Genomic DNA, 19,938 nt, shown 5'->3' with positions numbered 1-19,938 from the left:
TGAAAAAAAAATAGAGAAAGTTCTCAGCAGAGATCAATGAATAAATAATAATAATGAAAAGGAGAAATCCCAAAGAACAGGAGAGACAAAAGAAAGAAGAAGGCGCCTCAGTCAAGGAGGTGAAGTAAGTCAGGAACAGACAGAAGAAGGGGAGCTGTTGGCACCCGTGGGCTGGGAAGGACACAAGACTCCAGGACACACCTACGCTGAGCCAGTGCGGAGAAAGGACGCTGTGAAACAACGACATCCCAGCTGGAGGCAAGGAGAGGGAGACTAAAGGGCTTTGACAGTTGGCAAAGGAGCCAGAGTAGGTGGCAGAAGTGAGGTTAAGGCAATCATAGAATGTTGTTAGAAGTGTAGCAGTGAAAAACAATGACATGAAAGAAAAGGAAAAAAAGAACAAAGTAGAAGAGGAAGAGGAGGAGGAAGAGGAGGTAGTGGAAGAAGTAGCTGAGGAGGTAGTTAAAGAAGATGGGGAAGGTGAAAGCCAGGAGAAAAAAAGCAAAAAGAAATCAAAGTCTGAGGATGCAGAGATTGATGGGGAAGTGAAGAAAAAGAAAAAGAAGAAATCCAAGCGAAAAGAGTATAGCAGTGATGAGGAGGATGACTATGAGCGCAGAAAGAAAAAAAAGAAAAAAGGCAAAAAGAGCAAAGAAAAGAAGAAGAAGAAGAAAGGTGACAAATCCAAGAAAGGGAAGGCAGATGACAATTTTTTGGAGATGTACGAACAGGAACTTCGGGACTATCATTCGGATTCATCCAATGCGACAGAAGATGAGTACAACAAAAAAAAAGGTCAGGTCCATTGTTTTTCATCTTACTTTTTAAGCAGGCAGTTATGCCGTTGGCCCCATCAATTCCCATCTTGGGATCCCTTTCTGGGGGTGCAGGCACTTGTCCTTCCTGTGTGTGGAATATTTCTAGTTAAACAAGAATTTTTACTATTCTAAGTTGGCACTAAAGATTGGGTCAGTAGTAGCTTTTTTGTCTATGAAGTCACTTTGTCGTGTGCATGGTACTGCTGTAATTAAATTCTCCTAATTAATATTTGCATTGTGGTGTCATTCAGAAGCTGTAGTCATCAGATGTGAAAAGGCTGGAGAGGGTCCAGAGAAGGGCTACAAAGATATCAAAGGACTGGGAAGGCTGCCATGAGGAAAGGCTGAGAGAACTGATTTTGTTCAGCTTTGAGAAAAGAGGGCTTAAGGGAGACCTAACCATGTTCCAGTCTTTAAAGGGTGGCTACAAAGACAATGGAAACTCCCTTTTTACAAGGAGTCACATGGAAAAGATGAGGGGTAATGGGTACAAGTTACTCCTGGGGAGATTCTGATCGGACACACTAGAGGAAAATTTTTCACAATGGTAAAAATCAGCTATTGGAATAATCTCCCCAGGGAAGTGATGGATTTCCCAGCACTAGACACTTATAAGATGCAGCTGGAGAAGGTGCTGGGTCATCTTATGCTGACAAAGCTTTTGCCAAAAGAAGTTGGACCAGGTGATACTTCAAGTCCTAACGTGGTATTCTATGATGACACTGCCGGTGTCAGCAGGATACAATGCAAAGATGCACAGTCCGGCTCAAGCGTATGCAGCAGAAGTGTGCCGGTGATGTCAGCAATCAGACAAGCAGCCAGTGGACTGCTTAGCATTGATGTAGAAGCAGGAGGTTCAGCAGACCAACCTTCTGGCTGTCATAGACGTACAGACCTTAATACTGTGTCAGTACAATAAATAGTCCACTTTACATACACAAAGGTACTTCAGTTCAATGCATGGTGAGCTATGCAGTGACTTAAGGTTTCGGATGGTGCACTCAGTTTCATTAGAAGGCCACGATCTGGAGAAAGATTGCAGCCATCAGCCTGGCAACATCTAGACAGCTTGTGGGGAAAGAATGTACTTTAGATTTATCTTCTTGGTGGCAGGTTGTTTGCTGGCTCCCTGGCAAACCAGTGGCAGGGAGGTGAGGAAACTGCAGGGTGAACCGTGAAGACTCAGGATGTAGCTCCATGATCGAAAGTAAAAGCCCTCGATAGGTAGGCGAATGCTCCCAAGCACAGTGAGGTTATCTCCTTATCAGAGAGGTGGGCAGCAAAGAGGTAATAAGACTGCTGAGGGGTGACACTTGTCACCCATTACCTGTGCAACTGGATATTGGCATGACTGGTGCAAGACACTTAACCTCTCAGCATTGTAGTTAATTAGAGTAATAACACATTTTGTATGTGGCAGTTTGGAGAACCAAGCATGTCCAAGGAATCTTGTAAGGCATCCCACGCTTTTGATGCGGTTAGAGGTTAACTATAACTGATGACTTCTGTAACGGTGCCATATGGCTGTACTTGGAAGAGAAAAATGATTCAACTTCTCTGATGCAGAAGAAAGACCTCCACGTATACACTGTATTTATTTACACCATCCTCATTTGTGATTGCCCTTTAGGGGAGAGGCACGTTCTTCCCCCATACAAAAACTTTTCTGAAGTAGGGTGAAAGAAATTGTAGCACTTTTAAATTCCAACAGATGTTTGTACAAACGTCACTGTGGCCTTCTGCTTAGTTTGTGAAGAGTTTCTGCAGGGAAGGTAATAGCTTGTGGCTGAAACACAAGGGAATGAATTATACAGACACTTCATTCTCAAGTCCTTATCAAAAATTTAAAAGTCTTGGTCCAAAACCTGCAACGCTTCCCAGGACCTCCAAGAAACCTGTCATGTGGCCAATAGTCCCAAGGGTGAACCACTGGTTGCTGTCTTGGTTCATGGACTCTCCTCCTTGACCTGTGTCTTAGTACTTTGCACCCTCAATTTCCACATATTTACAGAAGTGAGAGCACACGTATGTGAGAGACTAAAAGGAGGGCAAGGGAGAGGAGGAAGATATTAATAGGACATACATAATCAATGTGCCACGGAGGTTTTCCACCACTGCAAACGTGCCACCGGGACATTTGGCACCCAAAAGTAAAACTCTAACTGCCCTACCCTCTTGCTTGAGTTTCAGCTATTATCTTTGCCATGCACTATGCTACAACTCTCTGTATTTTGATTCAAAACAGCAGATTTCTTTTTTTGTGTGACTTTCTGTTGGAGGGCACTGCTGCTTTTCTTCTGATGGACCATTGAGTGAAGGGACTGTTGTGGGAGTTGTCCCTGCCCATCACAGGGGTATTGGTAATGGATGTGTGTAAGGTCCCATCCAACCCAAATTATTATATGATTCTATGAAATATTGGTGCAATATGCTTTAGGCCTTGCATTGTTAATATTAGGATTGTTCCTTTTGTCTTTTGAATAAACAGGGTAGGTGAAGGAGGTCACGTCTGTCTAGCCTTCTTGCACTTGGAATCACAGAATCACAGAATCACAGAATCACAGAATCACAAGGTTGGAAAGGACCCATTGGATCACCGAGTCCAACTGTTCCTAACACTCCCTAAACCATGTCCCTCAGTACTTCATCCACCCGTTCCTTAAACACCTCCAGGGAAGGCGACTCGACCACCTCCCTGGGCAGCTGTTCCAGTGCCCATGACTCTGTCTGTGAAGAATCTTTTTCTGATATCCAACCTGAACCTCCCCTGACGGAGCTTCAGGCCATTCCCTCTAGTCCTGTCCCCTGTCACTTGGGAGAAGAGGCCAGCTCCCTCCTCTCCACAACCTCCTTTCAGGTAGTTGTAGAGAGTAATAAGGTCTCCCCTCAGCCTCCTCTTCTCAAGGCTAAACAACCCCAGCTCTCTCAGCCGCTCCTCATAAGACTTGTTCTCCAGCCCCTCACCAGCTTTGTTGCTCTTCTCTGGACACGCTCCAGAGCCTCAACATCCTTCTTGTGGTGAGGGGCCCAGAACTGAACACAGTACTCAAGATGCGGTCTCACCAGTGCCGAGTACAGAGGGAGAATAACCTCCCTGGACCTGCTGGTGACCCCATTTCTGATACAAGCCAAGATGCCATTGGCCTTCTTGGCCACCTGGGCACACTGCTGGCTCATGTTCAGTCGGCTGTCAACCAGCACCCCCAGGTCCTTCTCTTCTGTGCAGCTCTCCAGCCATTCTTCCCCCAGTCTGTAGCGCTGCATAGGGTTGTTGTGCCCCAAGTGCAGGACCCGGCATTTGGCCTTGTTAAACCTCATCCCATTGGTCTCGGCCCAGCAGTCCAGCCTGTTCAGATCCCTTTGCAGAGCCTCCCTACCCTCCAGCAGATCGACACTTCCTCCCAGCTTAGTGTCATCTGCAAACTTGCTGAGGGTGCACTCAATGCCTTCCTCCAGGTCACTGATAAAGACATTGAACAGAGCTGGACCCAGTACTGAGCCCTGAGGAACCCCACTTGTGACTGGCCTCCAGCTGGAGTTAACTCCATTGACCACCACTCTCTGGGCCCGGCCATCCAACCAGTTTTCAACCCAGGAGAGTGTGCGCCCATCCAGGCCAGAGGCTGACAGTTTCTGAAGCAGAATGCTGTGAGAAACTGTGTCAAAGGCTTTACCGAAGTACAAGAAGACTACATCCACAGGAATAGATAAGTGTTTCTCATGGTGTGGTTTCCTCTGTGGAGCATTCTGCAGCAACTGGAGAGCTGATAATGTTGGGTCAGTACTGTGATTTATCAGGAACAGAACAGACAGGAGCATTGCGCCGCTGTGGATGTGCCAAAGAACAGCCAGCAGGAGATACTGACTTCCTGCCTGGAGGCAGTGAATGAGTATGTCTCTAGCCATACCATGCCAGTCTTTATTGAATGATTCCTGACTGCTTAAGAGAGAAAAAATGTCAAGCAAGCTCCGGGATGGAGTAGCATAGAGCTGTTTTATAAGAAGGTGTTTGTAAGAGGTGATTCTGCCCCTCTGCTCCTCTCTTGTGAGACCTTATCTTGAGTCATGTGTCCAGTTCTGGAGTCCTCAACACAAGAAGGATGTGGAGCTGTTGGATCAGGTCTGGAGGAGGCTACAAAGATGACCCAAGGGCTGGAGCACCTCCCACACGAGGCTGAGAGAGATGGGGTTGCTCAGCCTGGAGAAGAGAAGGCTCCGAGGAGATTTTATAGTGACTTCCTAGTACCTGAAGGGGCTACAAGAAAGCTGGGGAGGAACTGTTTACAAAGGCTTGTGGGGATAGGATGAGGGGCAATGGGTATAAACTGGAGAGGGGCAGGTTTAGACTAGACATGCGGAAATTCTTCACTATGGTGAGGCCCTGGCACAGGTTGTCCAGGGAAATTGTGGCTGCCCCATCTCCGGGGGTGTCCAAGGCCAGGTTGGATGGGCCTTGGGCAGCCCGATCCAGTGGGATGTCCCTGCCCATGGCAGGCGACGGAGCTAGCTGAACTTTAAGGTCCCTTCCAACCATAACTATTCTGTGATTCTATGATTCTATGTTGTTTCCCAAATACCTATTTTTCTGTCATGTATTGCAATAAATTGTAAAAGTCAGATTCTCAGCTGCTAAAAACTATCTTTATTTCAAATATGCCTTTAATCCTCTCAGATTCATGAGGAGACTGAAGTGCAGTAACTGAAGAACAACAGCAAACCATAAAACAGTCCTTTATTCAAGCAATAATGACATTGCTTTGTCTGGTGCATTTGTTAATCAGGTTTTGTTATATTCTATCTCTTCTTTTGGACAGCCGATATAGTGTAAGAAGAAAATAAGCCAAATATTATGGGAAATAAATTTTGTTGTAATGAAGAGGTGTAGATATGTAGTTGTGGCAAAGGATTTTCCTCTCCGCTGTTGTCTGCATGCAGTTGTATTTATAAACAAAGCAATCTTGCACTCAATGTTTGTAATAATTGTTCGTCAGTCTTATTTTGCTAGATTGTACCTAGAAAATTTATGGCTCTAAATGCACAAAGCTCTAAAAATTCCAGAAAAAAACAAACAAACAAAGAATTTCAGAGGAAACTAGAGAGCCAGAGAACAGGAATCTGAACTGTTTTATTTTGTTTTGATGTCCTGCTTCTCCTGTGAAATAGTAATGTTCCATGGAACTTTGCTTTTGATAGATTACATTTATACGGAGTGGTACATAGATGAGATACAGCTGCGATATGCCACAGGTTCCTGATATCCAGTGGGGGCTTGGGGGCAGCTAGGGAAGTAAAGTTTCAACACTTTGTTAAGGAACTTTCAACTTAGAAATGTTTCTGTTTGATTTGGCTTAAAGCAGATGAGCATGATGGTAGCAGTGTTCCTGGAATGTACGAAATATTGGAATTTTTGCAGAGCTCTTTGTTTTAAATACTCCTCCTTCTGCTCATGTTCCATTGGCAGAGTAAACACAAACATGGACCGCTTCGTGTTACAGAGTGTTCCAGGAAAGATCATGGCTGCAAGGGCTTCAGCCTAAATGATGCTCATGAATTTAATGCTCTTTAGCTGTCACTGCTCATTTTAGCTTGTGATTACTTTCTATGTTGTCACCACTGCGTCATAATTTAATGCCAACAACAACAATTCATTAATAGGAGAGTGGTTTTGTGCTTATTTTATCACATGGGAAGCTGGTTGTGAGTAAGAGACAAAATAAAAAGGCATAAACACTCTTAAGATCCCATAGTTCTGGTAATTTAGTAGAAGTAAAATAGGTTAGAGTAAAAACACAAAGCCCTTTCTCCCCACGCCAAAAAAATAAGAACAAAACAAATGAAACAAAAAAAAAGCCAAAAAAGCACCCACTCCCAAACTGTACTTGTATTGTTGCTTTAAGGTATTTTATATACCTTAAATTTAAGGTATGCTTTTATTCTAAAGGCAATACTTTAAGGTATTTTGTATACCTTAAATATTTTATATTTTTATACACCTTTTGGTGTTAGAATAAGAGGTATTGGATTTCAGTTTAGCAGAAACAGCAGAAAACAGCACCGACCAACCCCTCCTGTTGGTCTTCTCATGGGTACAGATGTTAACACTGGATGTGAAAGGAAGGAATCTGAGAAATTAACCATAACAAGAAACAGCATGAATGAGTATATTTCATGTTACTGTACTGAAGTTGTTTAACTTACCCTATATTTTAGATATGGAATAGTTCCCAATTTCTATTACTGTACTTAAAAAAAAAATAAAATCCTCGTGTCTTCTCAAAACCCCTGATGCCTTCTAAAAATCTCATTTACAACAGCTCTTGAATTAAATTCTTAAATCCCCAACTTCTGTTGACATCACTAAGACTTTAATGGATATTTCCTACTAAAATTGTGTTTGATTTCGATATTAAATATTCTGTTTTAGGAGGACTTCTGCAGAGTGTGGACAATACTCTGACTCCTTCCCCTCCCTATGATTAATAATTTTGTCATGTGCCTTGACTATGCCTCTTTAGTAACCACATCTCACCTTAATACTGTCTCCAGAGAGGAAGAAAATCATTCAGAAATGAGCTGGATAAAGGTTATTAAACCAACACTTAAAATTCTAGTCCTACACATTTCTCTTTATCCCTAATTACATGGCACAAACAGCGATGCAGAATTACCCATATGTACACATGCTGAATGTACCTTTATCAGAGGAAAATTACCTACAAGGAAAGGAGACCTTACTCCCAGCAGTCAAATCCTCTTGCTTATGAGTTTGGAATGCTGTTTTTCAAAAATAGGGAAAGAAATCTTGGGGACTGAGTGTCCTAAAACTACTGTCCTAAAAGTACAGGTGGAAATATGATTCTCGTACGTTTTCTTGAGTGAGTTGGGTTGTAGCTGAAGCCGTCGTATTAGATTTAGTGTCAGTAAATGCAAGTTGCGGGAGCAAAGCCTGTTCCCTCGGGTTGATACTGCGTATGTTCATCACTGCTTACAAAATTCCCACTTGTCATCTCCCAGAAAGCTCCAGCACTAACTTGAATATTGATATGAGTGATACAGGGAACTGCATATTAATGTTCTGAATGACTGAGACATTCGAACTCTGGACAAAAAAAAAAAAACACCCTTTGCACCCCACCATTCTGTCTTACCTTAGGTTTTTCTATTTCTAAGGCTTTTACAAACTGCATAACCTGCGTAAAAATTAATTTTTAATCAACAGAATGAAACATGCTTAGTTACATTCTCTTCAGATATAGGAGACACTGGCATCTGCAAAGCCGTGATAATTTGCATTGTTGTCATTCTGACTTGCATTGCATGACCCCGCAGAGGTCAGGTCCTTTCAATTAGCAAAGTGATGGTGTTAAATCTCATGTTATTATTCTCTTGTTGCCAGGCTCTACTGCTGATTTACAGCATATTACAAGGGTCGGCCATTAAAGTCTAATTCCTTCAATAAAAAATTAACACAAGCTTCTTTTCTTAATTTATAAAACTATCTGGGTCTTTTTCTAAAAAGTTTTCTCAACCCTACACATGTCAAATTAATACATTGTAAAATTAAGAAAGGTACGGAAGTTTGGACTCTTGTGTTGGCTTTTTTTTTCAGTGAACTTTGCATCATACTTTATTAAATTATTTTTTTCTTATGAGTGGTAAATAGGTATTCCAACTTAGCTGAGTACAAGTGCTATTTTTGCTATTTACTGGAATTTCCAAAATAATTATAGAGTCTCTAAAAGCTTTAGAATCTCCAAAGTGCTCTAAAACTGTGCTAGTACCTGTCCAGGATAACAAATGCTTTTTTTCTTCTAGTTTCTTGTGAGAAATTTAAGCTCCCTGGTAACACCCCAGGGTGGTTCAGGTAGATGGTGATCGCTGTATTCTGCGGCAATTTCTATCTACGTCACTCCATAGTACTGGAATAAGGATGATGATGAAGGAAAAAAAAAATCTATTCCTTATTGATTTCTGATAGGTGGAGTCTTGTGTCCAGTTCTGGAATCTCCAGCATAAGATGGATATAGAAGTGTTGGAGCAGGTCCAGAGCAGGCTACAAAGATGATGCGAGGGCTGGAGACCCTCCCATATAAGGACAGGCTGAGACAGTTGAGGCTCTTCAGCCAGGAGAAGAGAAGGCACCGAGGAGACCTAAGAGAAGCTTCCACTACCTGAAGGGGCTCCAGGAAAGCTGTGGAGGGACTCTTGATCTGAGAGTGCAGGGATAGAATCAGGGGGAATGGGTTTAAGTTGGAAGAGGGGACATTTAAATGGAACACTAGGAAGGAATTCTTCACCATGAGGGTGTTGAGGCACTGGCAAAGGTTGCCCAGTGAAGTTGTGTCTAACCCCTTCCTAGTTGTTAGGTGTTAGAGGCCAGGCTGGATGGGACTTTGAACAGCCTGGTCCCATGGAAGTTGTCCATGTCCATGGCAGGGTGGTTGGACAAGGATGATCTTTAAGGTCCTTCCCAACCCAGGCATTATTATGATTCTGTGATTTTATGCTTGCCAATGAATCATTTGTTCTCCATCAGCCACACAAAATTTCTGAACATATGACATTAAAAAGAGAAGTTTTCTGCATTCTTCTAATGTCATTTTTTAATTAAAAATTACAGCGCAGCCACACAGCAAGCACTCCCAATCCGAGAATAAACAGTGCGTGGCTCCACAGAAGCCCATCTCTGGGCAGAGGTTGTGGCCACTAATGACGGTTCATTCTACACTTTTTCTCTGTGATCTTTGTCCTTGCATTTCACCTGAGTTGCTTGACCTCATTGCCCTCTGCTAGCCCATATTCACATCTCCATTCCCTAAAGTGTGCTTAGTAGCCTCTTGGGATTCCCACATTGTCCTTGCCTCTGGATTTGCTTTTATTTTTCTCTGCATGTCTTTGGTGCCGGAGCAAAGCTTCCCCCCGAGCCTCACCTTCCACAGGGCACAGCCGCACGGAGCTGTGAGGAGCACGCTCGGGTCTGGGGGGGTTTGGCATTTCAGGTCTCAAGTGATACGCAAGTTCGAGTTAAAATAAACCGCCTGGAAACCGAGGGACCCAAAATGAGTTACAAAGCAGGAATGTTTATTTCCAGTGCTGGGGTGCAAGGGCATTCTCCTCCTACCTTGCACAGCGTATAACTTATGAAAAACATACTTATAGTGTAAAGACCTGCATAGCTATAAGCGCCTGCTACATAGGCATAACTTTTCCCCGCTTCGTATTAGAGTTAGTTCTGGAAGGTTCGCTCCAGTCTTGGGCCTGCGTAGTGCCTCCTGGTGGTCCTGGGCTGGGGTCTCAGGGATGAAGCAAGAAGTCTTCCTCAGGATGATTTTTTTCTCCCTGAACTGTGCGCAGGCACAGGCCCTTCTGGTTGTTTTCCAACTACTGGACCAAGCGCAGCCAGCTTTCTGCATCCCAATGCTCTCTTATCACTAAACTTCTGCTAGCTTCCTCTCTCTCGTTATCGACTTTCAACATCCCCAAGGCCGTTTCTGACGAGCAGCGTCAAGTTCTAGTGAACATTCCAAAGCCTCCTCTCTGCTTTTGCTCATCACTAAGAAGGAGATGGAGCTGTTGGAGCAGGTCCAGAGGAGGGCTACAAAGATGATGGGAGGGCTGGAGCACCTTCCCTACGAGGATGGGCTAAGAGAGTTGGGCCTGTTCAGCCTGGAGGAGAGAAGGCTCCGAGGAGATCTTACAGCGACCTTCCAGTACCTGAGGGGGCTACAGCAAAGCTGGGGAGGGGTTACTCGTAAAGGCTTGTGGGGATAGGACCGGGGGGAATGGCAATAAACTGGAGAGGGGCAGATTGAGACTGGACATTAAGAACAATTTCTTCACCAGGAGAGTGGTGAGACACTGGAACAGGGTTCCCCAGGGAGGCTGAGGCTGCTCCATTCCTGGAAGTGTTCAAGGCCAGCTTGGATGGGGCCTCCTCCGGTGGGATGTCCCTGCCTATGGCGGGGGTGGGGGGGTGGAACTGGATGATCTTTAAAAGTCACTTCCAACCCTAACTATGCTATGATACTATACTATGATACTATGAGGCTATATTGGTGAAGGGCTTAGAGGGGAAACCATGTGAGGAGCTGCTGAAGCGCCTTGGTCTCCTCAACCTGGAGTAGACTGAGGGGAGACCTCATTGCGGTCTACAGCTTCCACACAACGGGAAGAGGAGGAGCAGGCGCTGAGCTTTTCTCTCTGCTGAGCAATGAAATAGACGTGAGGGAATGGCAGGAAGATGTGCCAGGGGAATCTTTGGTTTGATATTAGGAAAAGGTTCTCCAGTCAGAGGCTGGTGGGGCACTGGAGCAGCTCTCCAGGGAAACCGTCACAGCACCAAACCTGCCAATACCGCAGAAGCCTTTGGACAAGGCCCTAAGGCACAAGGGGTGACTGTTGGAGTTATCCTGTGCAGGGGCAGGAGGTGGACTTGATGATCCTTGTGGGTCCCTTCCCACTCAGGAGATTCCGTGATTCTATCATTTATGGATGTCAGCTGCCTTTGGAAGTGCTGAATATTCACTAGAGATATATTCCCATCCACAAGCCACGATTCTTTTTGCTGTAAAAAGAGATGTTGCAAATCTTTTATAAGTGAGGAATCAATGGTGCCCGTGACATCTGATGTCTTCTTTCTCTCATTGTAGTCACAAAGTGGAGAAGGGGTTCCCCCTCTTCCCATTTGATCGATGACTAAAGAACAAGGCAAATCCAGCTCCCGGGGAGAGGAAAACAAAGGATATCAAGTGGCTGGGTGATAGTGTATCTGAGAAAATTCTAGAAGAGTTAGTGGCATTTTGAACTCCATTGCAGGTGCTGTCCATTCTGGTGATCCTCCTGTTAACAGGAGTAGTTACTTCTTAATAAGTATTTGGAATGTATAGTAGAAAAGTCTATGGGAAGAGCTTATTGCAGCCTTTCAATCCTTACAGGGGTTTGTAGGGAAGAAGGAGAGGAACTTTGTACTGTAGTGACATGGCAGGGGATGAGGTTTTTTAACTGAAAGACAGCAGGTTGAGGTTGGCCATAAAGAAGAAATTGTTTACAATGAGTGTGTTGAGGCAGTGGCACGTCTTGTCCAGAGAAGTTTTGGATGTGGCATCCCTTGGAGTGTTCAGGGCCAGGCTGGATGGGGCTTTGAGCAAGCTGATCCAGTGGAAGTTGGCCCTTGCCGTGGCAGGAGGGGTGGACAATGGTGATCTTTAAGGTCCATTACAACCCAAACCTTTCCATGATAAATGAAGAAAAACCTGCAGAGCCATACAGCGAGCCCAGCCTATCCCAAAACAAACAGTGCATGGCTCCACGGAAGCCCACCTGTGGGCAGGGGTTGGGGCTACTAGCCATTGTTCATCATCTACTTTTCCTCTGTGATCTTTGTCCTTGCATTGCACCTGAGTTGCTTGACCTCATTGCCCTCTGCTAGCCCATATTCACATCTCCGTTCCCTAAAGTGTGCTTAATAGCCTCTTGGGATTCCCACATCATCCTTGCCTCTGCATTTGCTTTTCTTTTTCTCTGTGAGGAGCACGCTCGGGTCTGGGGGAGTTTGGCAGTGCAGGTCTCAAGTGATACGCAAGTCCAAGCTAAAAGAAGCCACCTGGAAACCCAGGGGCTGGCAAGTTTGGCGTGTTAACTGCGGAGAGGTCTGCTAAAGGCAGCAAAAGCCCAGTAAAGCCCAGTCGAGTCGTTAATGCTAAAACCTCATGAGGTGTTCTTTGTGCTCTGCTCCTGCCTCGTCTGGGGCCAGACCCCATGTCTCGTGATCACACTGCCATTTTCTCTACTGGTTGCCAGAGAAAGGCTCCAACGAGAGAAAAGGACCGGGAGGACATGGTCATCTTGTTGATTTCCTTTTCTCAAGGTGTTACTGCCTGCTTCTGCACTATGATCCCCTCCTGGGATAGACCTCAGCCGTGGTCTTTGGCCGTGGTCTTCTCTGGCACGTTCTGCAGGCCAGCTTTGGTGATGATCCTGGATTCGTATATGCTCAACGGGTACCAATGCCACTTCCAATCACACCCCCTTGGCCCAGCCCGTATCGGGGCAAAGGCTCCTGGGTGGCCGTGATGTCACAGTGGACGCACTGCCAGGGCACAGAGAGAACGATGCAGCGTCCTGGTCCTGTGTCAGTGCGTCCTGGTGAGGTGAGGAGAGGGCAGGGGAGGACGGGTGCTCCTGGGTCTACTGAGGGAGGGTGCTCCCCCAGCCCCACAGAGGTGCTCATTCTCAGTGGCATTTGCTCTCTGTTCTCCAGCACGTTCGCTGCATTGATCGGTAGAAGTTGTTTGGGAGGTCTCGCTCCAAAAGAGCGAAGAAGGGCTGTGTGTGCAGAGCTATCGTCTGGTGAGTTGTCCTAGGGGTCCCTGCAGCTTTCTGCCAGGGATGGTCCCTTCCCTGGTGCTCTAAGGCGAGCCCAAAAGCTGTGCCCTGCCCGCAGGCATGGGGCTGGCCACGCTGACCCTGAGCCTGCTGCTCAGGCCGTTGCTGTCTTCTTTCCAGCGCTGCTTTGCGGTGAGATGGGGGCTGCCCTGAGGCGCCCGAAGAAGGGCAGCACCTGCAACCCCTCACGGCAAGAAAGCAGCCCCTGCTCCAGCCACTTGGGGCCAGAGCGCAGGCGACACCAAGCACGCCTACAACGGCGGCTGGAAAAGCCATACAGCCGTCCCGAAGAACACCGTGGGGGCGGCTGTGTGCTAATGCCAAGCCTGGAGCTCAGCAGCCCCAGCGATGCCTGGAAGATGGTACTGCCTGTGTTCCTTCGCGCTCTATCTCTGGAAAGGAACACCTGCAGGTCCACCAGGCCGGCGGCATCGAGGATGTCCCGTGAGGCTCTGGCACTTGAGAGATGCAGACGCTCCATCCGCCTGGGGCCAGTCCGGAGCCGACATCTCTCACGGGCACAACGTTGGGCAGAGAAACCGTACAGCCGTCGTGGAGGAAGCGGTGGAACCACCTGCATGCCAACTGCTGGGGCTCCAAGAAAAACCTCCAGCAATTCCACCCAGCCGCCCTTGACACCACCTTTGGGGTCCCCAGCGCCTGGAAGGAGCAGAGCCAGCACCGCCAGCCCAGGCGCAGGGAGCCTCTTCCAAGGCTCCCCACGACCTAACAAGAGCTGCAGCAAAACCAACATCAAGGCACCAATGGAGACATTCTGCAGCTCCCCAGCAGCAGAAAGCACGGGCCGCTACAGCCACTCCGGGCCAATCCGCATCCGACACCGCTCGCGACTAGCACGACGGATATAGAAGCCCAAGAACCAGCCAGAAAACCACGGCATGAGAAGCTTTCTGCCAATCGCGTGTGATGGTCCCAGCAGCCACAGCACTGCCTGCCTGATGACGCGGAAGGTGTTCCTTAAAGGTCTGGTGTTCAAGAGGAGCAGCTCTGTCTCTGCCAGGCGGGCAGCACAGAAGACGCCCCAGGATGACCTTGTGCTCGAGAAGAGAAGCCGCTCCACCCATGCTGGGCCGGACCAAAGACAACACGGTCACTATGTTGAGCACAAAAATCCTATGGCCACCCTGGAAGTGTCTGCTGAGCTCTCACGCGTGCCTCAGCCCCGAGTTCTCTCCCCATCCCTTAGTTGATAAAGTTAGAAAATAAAAGTTGTCGTTCTCAGTGATGGGAAGTCCCATTCTCATTTGTCAGTCATCCCGCTCTGCCTTTCGTGCGGGGCAGCATCGGGGGCCGGGACTGGGTCTGGGGGTGCCCATGTGTCAGGTGCACAGTGCAAGGCTTGCGGGGTGCTGGCAGGTGTGAGGTGCTGTTCCTGGATCTAGGCAATGCTTCCAGGCCTGAGGGTTATTTCCAGTTTGAGGGTGCCGCTGGGTTGAAAGCACCGTCTGCCCTGGTGGGAACAAGCCCTTTCCCTCCAGCAGTGCATCTCGTCAGGCGCTGGGCAGCAGGGCAGTCACGCTGTGCTCGTGGGCTCCTTGTTCCAGCCGCTCGGGTACCCAGCACGCCAGCCTTGAGAAGAGCAAGGAGGGCACCCTTGGCTCTTTGTCACTTGCCCTGTCTGAAGGGAAATTGCACCTCGTCCACTTTGTGGACTTGTGGACAGCACACACCGTGCTGTCTGCTCTGCTTGGGAAGGAACGATGTGTTCCTGTTGGTGTCATAGGTGCCTTATTCCTCTTGTGGGATCTCTGGTGCAGATCCCTCAGGGCCGTTGACGGCGGCTGAGTTTTGGGTGCTGTCAGCTCTTTTGCTTGGCAGCACGGGAGGAGGGGACCCCAGAAGCACTGTTGCGTGGCTGGCTGTGAGGGCAGCCTCGCAGGACAGAGGCGGTGGGAAATCCCTTCCCAATGCAGCCGAAGCTCAAGAGGTTTCTCTGCCGGTGGAGCTGCTGTGGCGCTCATCACCTGGCAAGGTCTCTGACACCGCTGGGGTTCACTGTGCTTTCTGCTCTGGATGAGATTGTTGCCAGCATGGAGTTGGCACAGCCTGTGCTCCTATGGAGTCGTCTTGTTGCTGGTTGTCACCACGCACTTTGTCAGACGCTGTCTGGTGCATCAGGCTGCCAGGGAGGGGTAGCTATCAGGATATTTGGGAACGGGAGAGGGATGTACGTTGACCTTTTGAAGCGGGATGGAAACAGCCACTTGAGTTTCTTACGTGTCTCGGCACATCTGTCTCCTGTCTTGTGAGACCTCATCTGGATTACTGTGTCCAGTTCTGGAATGCTCAACGTAATGTTTTGCCTTAGGAGTCAAACCCTATAACCCCAAATGAGTTACAAAGCAGGAATGTTTATTTCCAGTGCTGGGGTGCAAGGGGATTCTCCTCCTACCTTGCACACCGTATAACTTAAGAAAAACATACTTATAGTGTAAAGACATGCATAGCTATAAGCGCCTGCTACATATGCATAACTTTTCCCCGCTTCGTATTAGAGTTAGTTCTGGAAGGTTCGCTCCAGTCTTGGGCCTGCGTAGTGCCTCCTGGTGGTCCTGGGCTGGGGTCTCAGGGATGAAGCAAGAAGTCTTCCTCAGGATGATTTTTTTCTCCCTGAACTGTGTGCAGGCACAGGCCCTTCTGGTTGTTTTCCAACTACTGGACCAAGCGCGGCCAGCTTTCTGCATCCCAATGCTCTCTTATCACTAAACTTCTGCTAGCTTCCTCCCTCTCGTTATCTACTTTAAACATCCCCAAGGCTGTCTCTGACGAGCAGCATCGTGGTCCAGTGAACATTCAAACCCCCCCCGTTTGCTTTTGCTCATCACTAAGAAGGAGATGGAGCTGTTGGAGCGGGTCCAGAGGAGGGCTACAAAGATGATGGGAGGGCTGGAGCACCTTCCCTACGCAGATGGGCTGAGAGAGTTGGGCCTGTTCAGCCTGGAGGAGAGAAGGCTCTGAGGAGATCTTACAGCGACCTTCCAGTACCTGAGGGGGCTACAGAAAAGCTGGGGAGGGGTTACTTGTAAAGGCTTGTGGGGATAGGACCGGGGGGAATGGCAATAAACTGGAGAGGGGCAGATTGAGACTGGACATTAGGAACAATTTCTTCACCAGGAGAGTGGTGAGACACTGGAACAGGGTTCCCCAGGGAGGCTGTGGCTGCTCCATCCCTGGAAGTGTTCAAGGCCAGGTTGGATGGGGCCTTGGGCAGCCTCCTCCGGTGGGATGTCCCTGACTGTGGCGGGGGGGTGTGTGTGGAACTGGATGAACTTTAAAGGTCACCTCCAACCCTAACTATGCTATGATACTATACTATGATACTATGAGGCTATATTGGTGAAGGGTTTAGAGGGGAAACCATGTGAGGAGCTGCTGAAGCGCCTTGGTCTCTTCAACCTGGAGTAGACTGAGGGGAGACCTCATTGCGGTCTACAGCTTCCTCACAAGGGGAAGAGGAGGAGCAGGCGCAGAGCTTTTCTCTCTGCTGAGCAATGAAATAGACGCGAGGGAATGACAGGAAGATGTGCCAGGGGAATCTTTGGTTTGATATTAGGAAAAGTTTCTCCAGTCAGAGGCTGGTGGGGCACTGGAGCAGCTCTCCAAGGAAACCGTCACAGCACCAAACCTGCCAATCCTGCAGAAGCCTTTGGACAAGGCCCTAAGGCACAAGGGGTGACTGTTGGAGTTATCCTGTGCAGGGGCAGGAGGTGGACTTGATGATCCTTTTGGGTCCCTTCCCACTCAGGACATTCCATGATTCTATGATTTATGGATGTCAGCTGCCTTTGGAAGTGCTGAATATTCACTAGAGATATATTTCCATACACAAGACACGATTCTTTTTGCTGTAAAAAGAGATGTTGGAAACCTTTTATAAGTGAGGAATCAATGATGCCTGTGACATCTGAAGTCCCCTTTCTCTCATTGTAGTCACAAAGTGGAGAAGGGGTTCCCCCTCTTCCCATTTGATCGATGACTAAAGAACAAGGCAAATCCAGCTCCCGGGGACAGGAAAACAAAGGATATCAAGTGGCTGGGTGATAGCGTATCAGAGAAAATTCTAGGCGAGATAGTGGGCATTTTGAACTCCATTGCAGGTGCTGTCCCTTCCGGTGATCCTCCTGTTAACAGGAGTAGTCACTTCTTACTAAGTATTTGGAAAGTATGTAGAAAAGTCTATGGGAAGAGCTTATTGCAGCCTTTCAATCCTTACAGGGGTTTGTAGGGAAGAAGGAGAGGGACTTTGTACTGTAGTGACATGGCAGGGGATGAGGTTTTTTAACTGAAAGACAGCAGGTTGAGGTTGGCCATAAAGAAGAAATTGTTTACAATGAGTGTGTTGAGGCAGTGGCACGTCTTGTCCAGAGAAGTTTTGGATGTGGCATCCCTTGGAGTGTTCAGGGCCAGGCTGGATGGGGCTTTGAGCAAGCTGATCCAGTGGAAGTTGGCCCTTGCCGTGGCAGGAGGGGTGGACCATGGTGATCTTTAAGGTCCATTACAACCCAAACCTTTCCATGATAAATGAAGAAAAACCTGCAGAGCCATACAGCGAGCCCAGCCTATCCCAAAACAAACAGTGCGTGGCTCCACGGAAGCCCACCTGTGGGCAGGGGTTGGGGCTACTAGCCATTGTTCATCATCTACTTTTCCTCTGTGATCTTTGTCCTTGCATTGCACCTGAGTTGCTTGACCTCATTGCCCTCTGCTAGCCCATATTCACATCTCCGTTCCCTAAAGTGTGCTTAATAGCCTCTTGGGATTCCCACATCATCCTTGCCTCTGCATTTGCTTTTCTTTTTCTCTGTGAGGAGCACGCTCGGGTCTGGGGGAGTTTGGCAGTGCAGGTCTCAAGTGATACGCAAGTCCAAGCTAAAAGAAGCCACCTGGAAACCCAGGGGCTGGCAAGTTTGGCGTGTTAACTGCGGAGAGGTCTGCTAAAGGCAGCAAAAGCCCAGTAAAGCCCAGTCGAGTCGTTAATGCTAAAACCTCATGAGGTGTTCTTTGTGCTCTGCTCCTGCCTCGTCTGGGGCCAGACCCCATGTCTCGTGATCACACTGCCATTTTCTCTACTGGTTGCCAGAGAAAGGCTCCAACGAGAGAAAAGGACCGGGAGGACATGGTCATCTTGTTGATTTCCTTTTCTCAAGGTGTTACTGCCTGCTTCTGCACTATGATCCCCTCCTGGGATAGACCTCAGCCGTGGTCTTTGGCCGTGGTCTTCTCTGGCACGTTCTGCAGGCCAGCTTTGGTGATGATCCTGGATTCGTATATGCTCAACGGGTACCAATGCCACTTCCAATCACACCCCCTTGGCCCAGCCCGTATTGGGGCAAAGGCTCCTGGGTGGCCGTGATGTCACAGTGGACGCACTGCCAGGGCACGGAGAGAACGATGCAGCGTCCTGGTCCTGTGTCAGTGCGTCCCGGTGAGGTGAGGAGAGGGCAGGGGAGGACGGGTGCTCCTGGGTCTACTGAGGGAGGATGCTCCCCCAGCCCCACAGAGGTGCTCATTCTCAGTGGCATTTGCTCTCTGTTCTCCAGCACGTTCGCTGCATTGATCGGTAGAAGTTGTTTGGGAGGTCTCGCTCCAAAAGAGCAAAGAAGGGCTGTGTGTGCAGAGCTATCGTCTGGTGAGTTGTCCCAGGGGTCCCTGCAGCTTTCTGCCAGGGATGGTCCCTTCCCTGGTGCTCTAAGGCGAGCCCAAAAGCTGTGCCCTGCCCGCAGGCATGGGGCTGGCCACGCTGACCCTGAGCCTGCTGCTCAGGCCGTTGCTGTCTTCTTTCCAGCGCTGCTTTGCGGTGAGATGGGGGCTGCCCTGAGGCGCCCGAAGAAGGGCAGCACCTGCAACCCCTCACGGCAAGAAAGCAGCCCCTGCTCCAGCCACTTGGGGCCAGAGCGCAGGCGACACCAAGCACGCCTACAACGGCGGCTGGAAAAGCCATACAGCCGTCCCGAAGAGCACCGTGGGGGCGGCTGTGTGCTAATGCCAAGCCTGGAGCTCAGCAGCCCCAGCGATGCCTGGAAGATGGTACTGCCTGTGTTCCTTCGCGCTCTATCTCTGGAAAGGAACACCTGCAGGTCCACCAGGCCGGCGGCATCGAGGATGTCCCGTGAGGCTCTGGCACTTGAGAGATGCAGACGCTCCATCCGCCTGGGGCCAGTCCGGAGCCGACATCTCTCACGGGCACAACGTCGGGCAGAGAAACCATACAGTCATCATGGAGGAAGCGGTGGAACCACCTGCATGCCAACTGCTGGGGCTCCAAGAAAAACCTCCAGCAATTCCACCCAGCCGCCCTTGACACCACCTTTGGGGTCCCCAGCGCCTGGAAGGAGCAGAGCCAGCATCGCCAGCCCAGGCGCAGGGAGCCTCTTCCAAGGCTCCCCACGACCTAACAAGAGCTGCAGCAAAACCAACATCAAGGCACCAATGGAGACATCCTGCAGCTCCCCAGCAGCAGAAAGCACGGGCCGCTACAGCCACTCCGGGCCAATCCGCATCCGACACCGCTCGCGACTAGCACGACGGATATAGAAGCCCAAGAACCAGCCAGAAAACCACGGCATGAGAAGCTTTCTGCCAATCGCGTGTGATGGTCCCAGCAGCCACAGCACTGCCTGCCTGATGACGCGGAAGGTGTTCCTTAAAGGTCTGGTGTTCAAGAGGAGCAGCTCTGTCTCTGCCAGGCGGGCAGCACAGAAGACGCCCCAGGATG

At 48.8% G+C, this 19,938-nt stretch overlaps 1 protein-coding gene across 1 annotated transcript in view; it reads left to right on the top strand.

Moving 5' to 3' along the window:
- Positions 1 to 377: 377 nt before the first annotated feature.
- LOXHD1 (lipoxygenase homology PLAT domains 1) overlaps positions 378 to 19,938 on the top strand; it is a 186,826-nt gene continuing 167,265 nt past the window's right edge. Inside the window, exon 1 of the mRNA XM_054054590.1 lies at positions 378 to 795. Within this exon, the coding sequence (XP_053910565.1) occupies positions 378 to 795 (418 nt within the window). The remainder of the gene's footprint in view (positions 796 to 19,938) is intronic.

This window comes from Cuculus canorus, chromosome Z (assembly GCF_017976375.1).
Source record: "Cuculus canorus isolate bCucCan1 chromosome Z, bCucCan1.pri, whole genome shotgun sequence".
NCBI classification, from domain to species: domain Eukaryota; kingdom Metazoa; phylum Chordata; class Aves; order Cuculiformes; family Cuculidae; genus Cuculus; species Cuculus canorus.
Note: the sequence above shows the minus strand (reverse complement) of the source record. Positions and strands in the feature narration are given on the sequence as shown.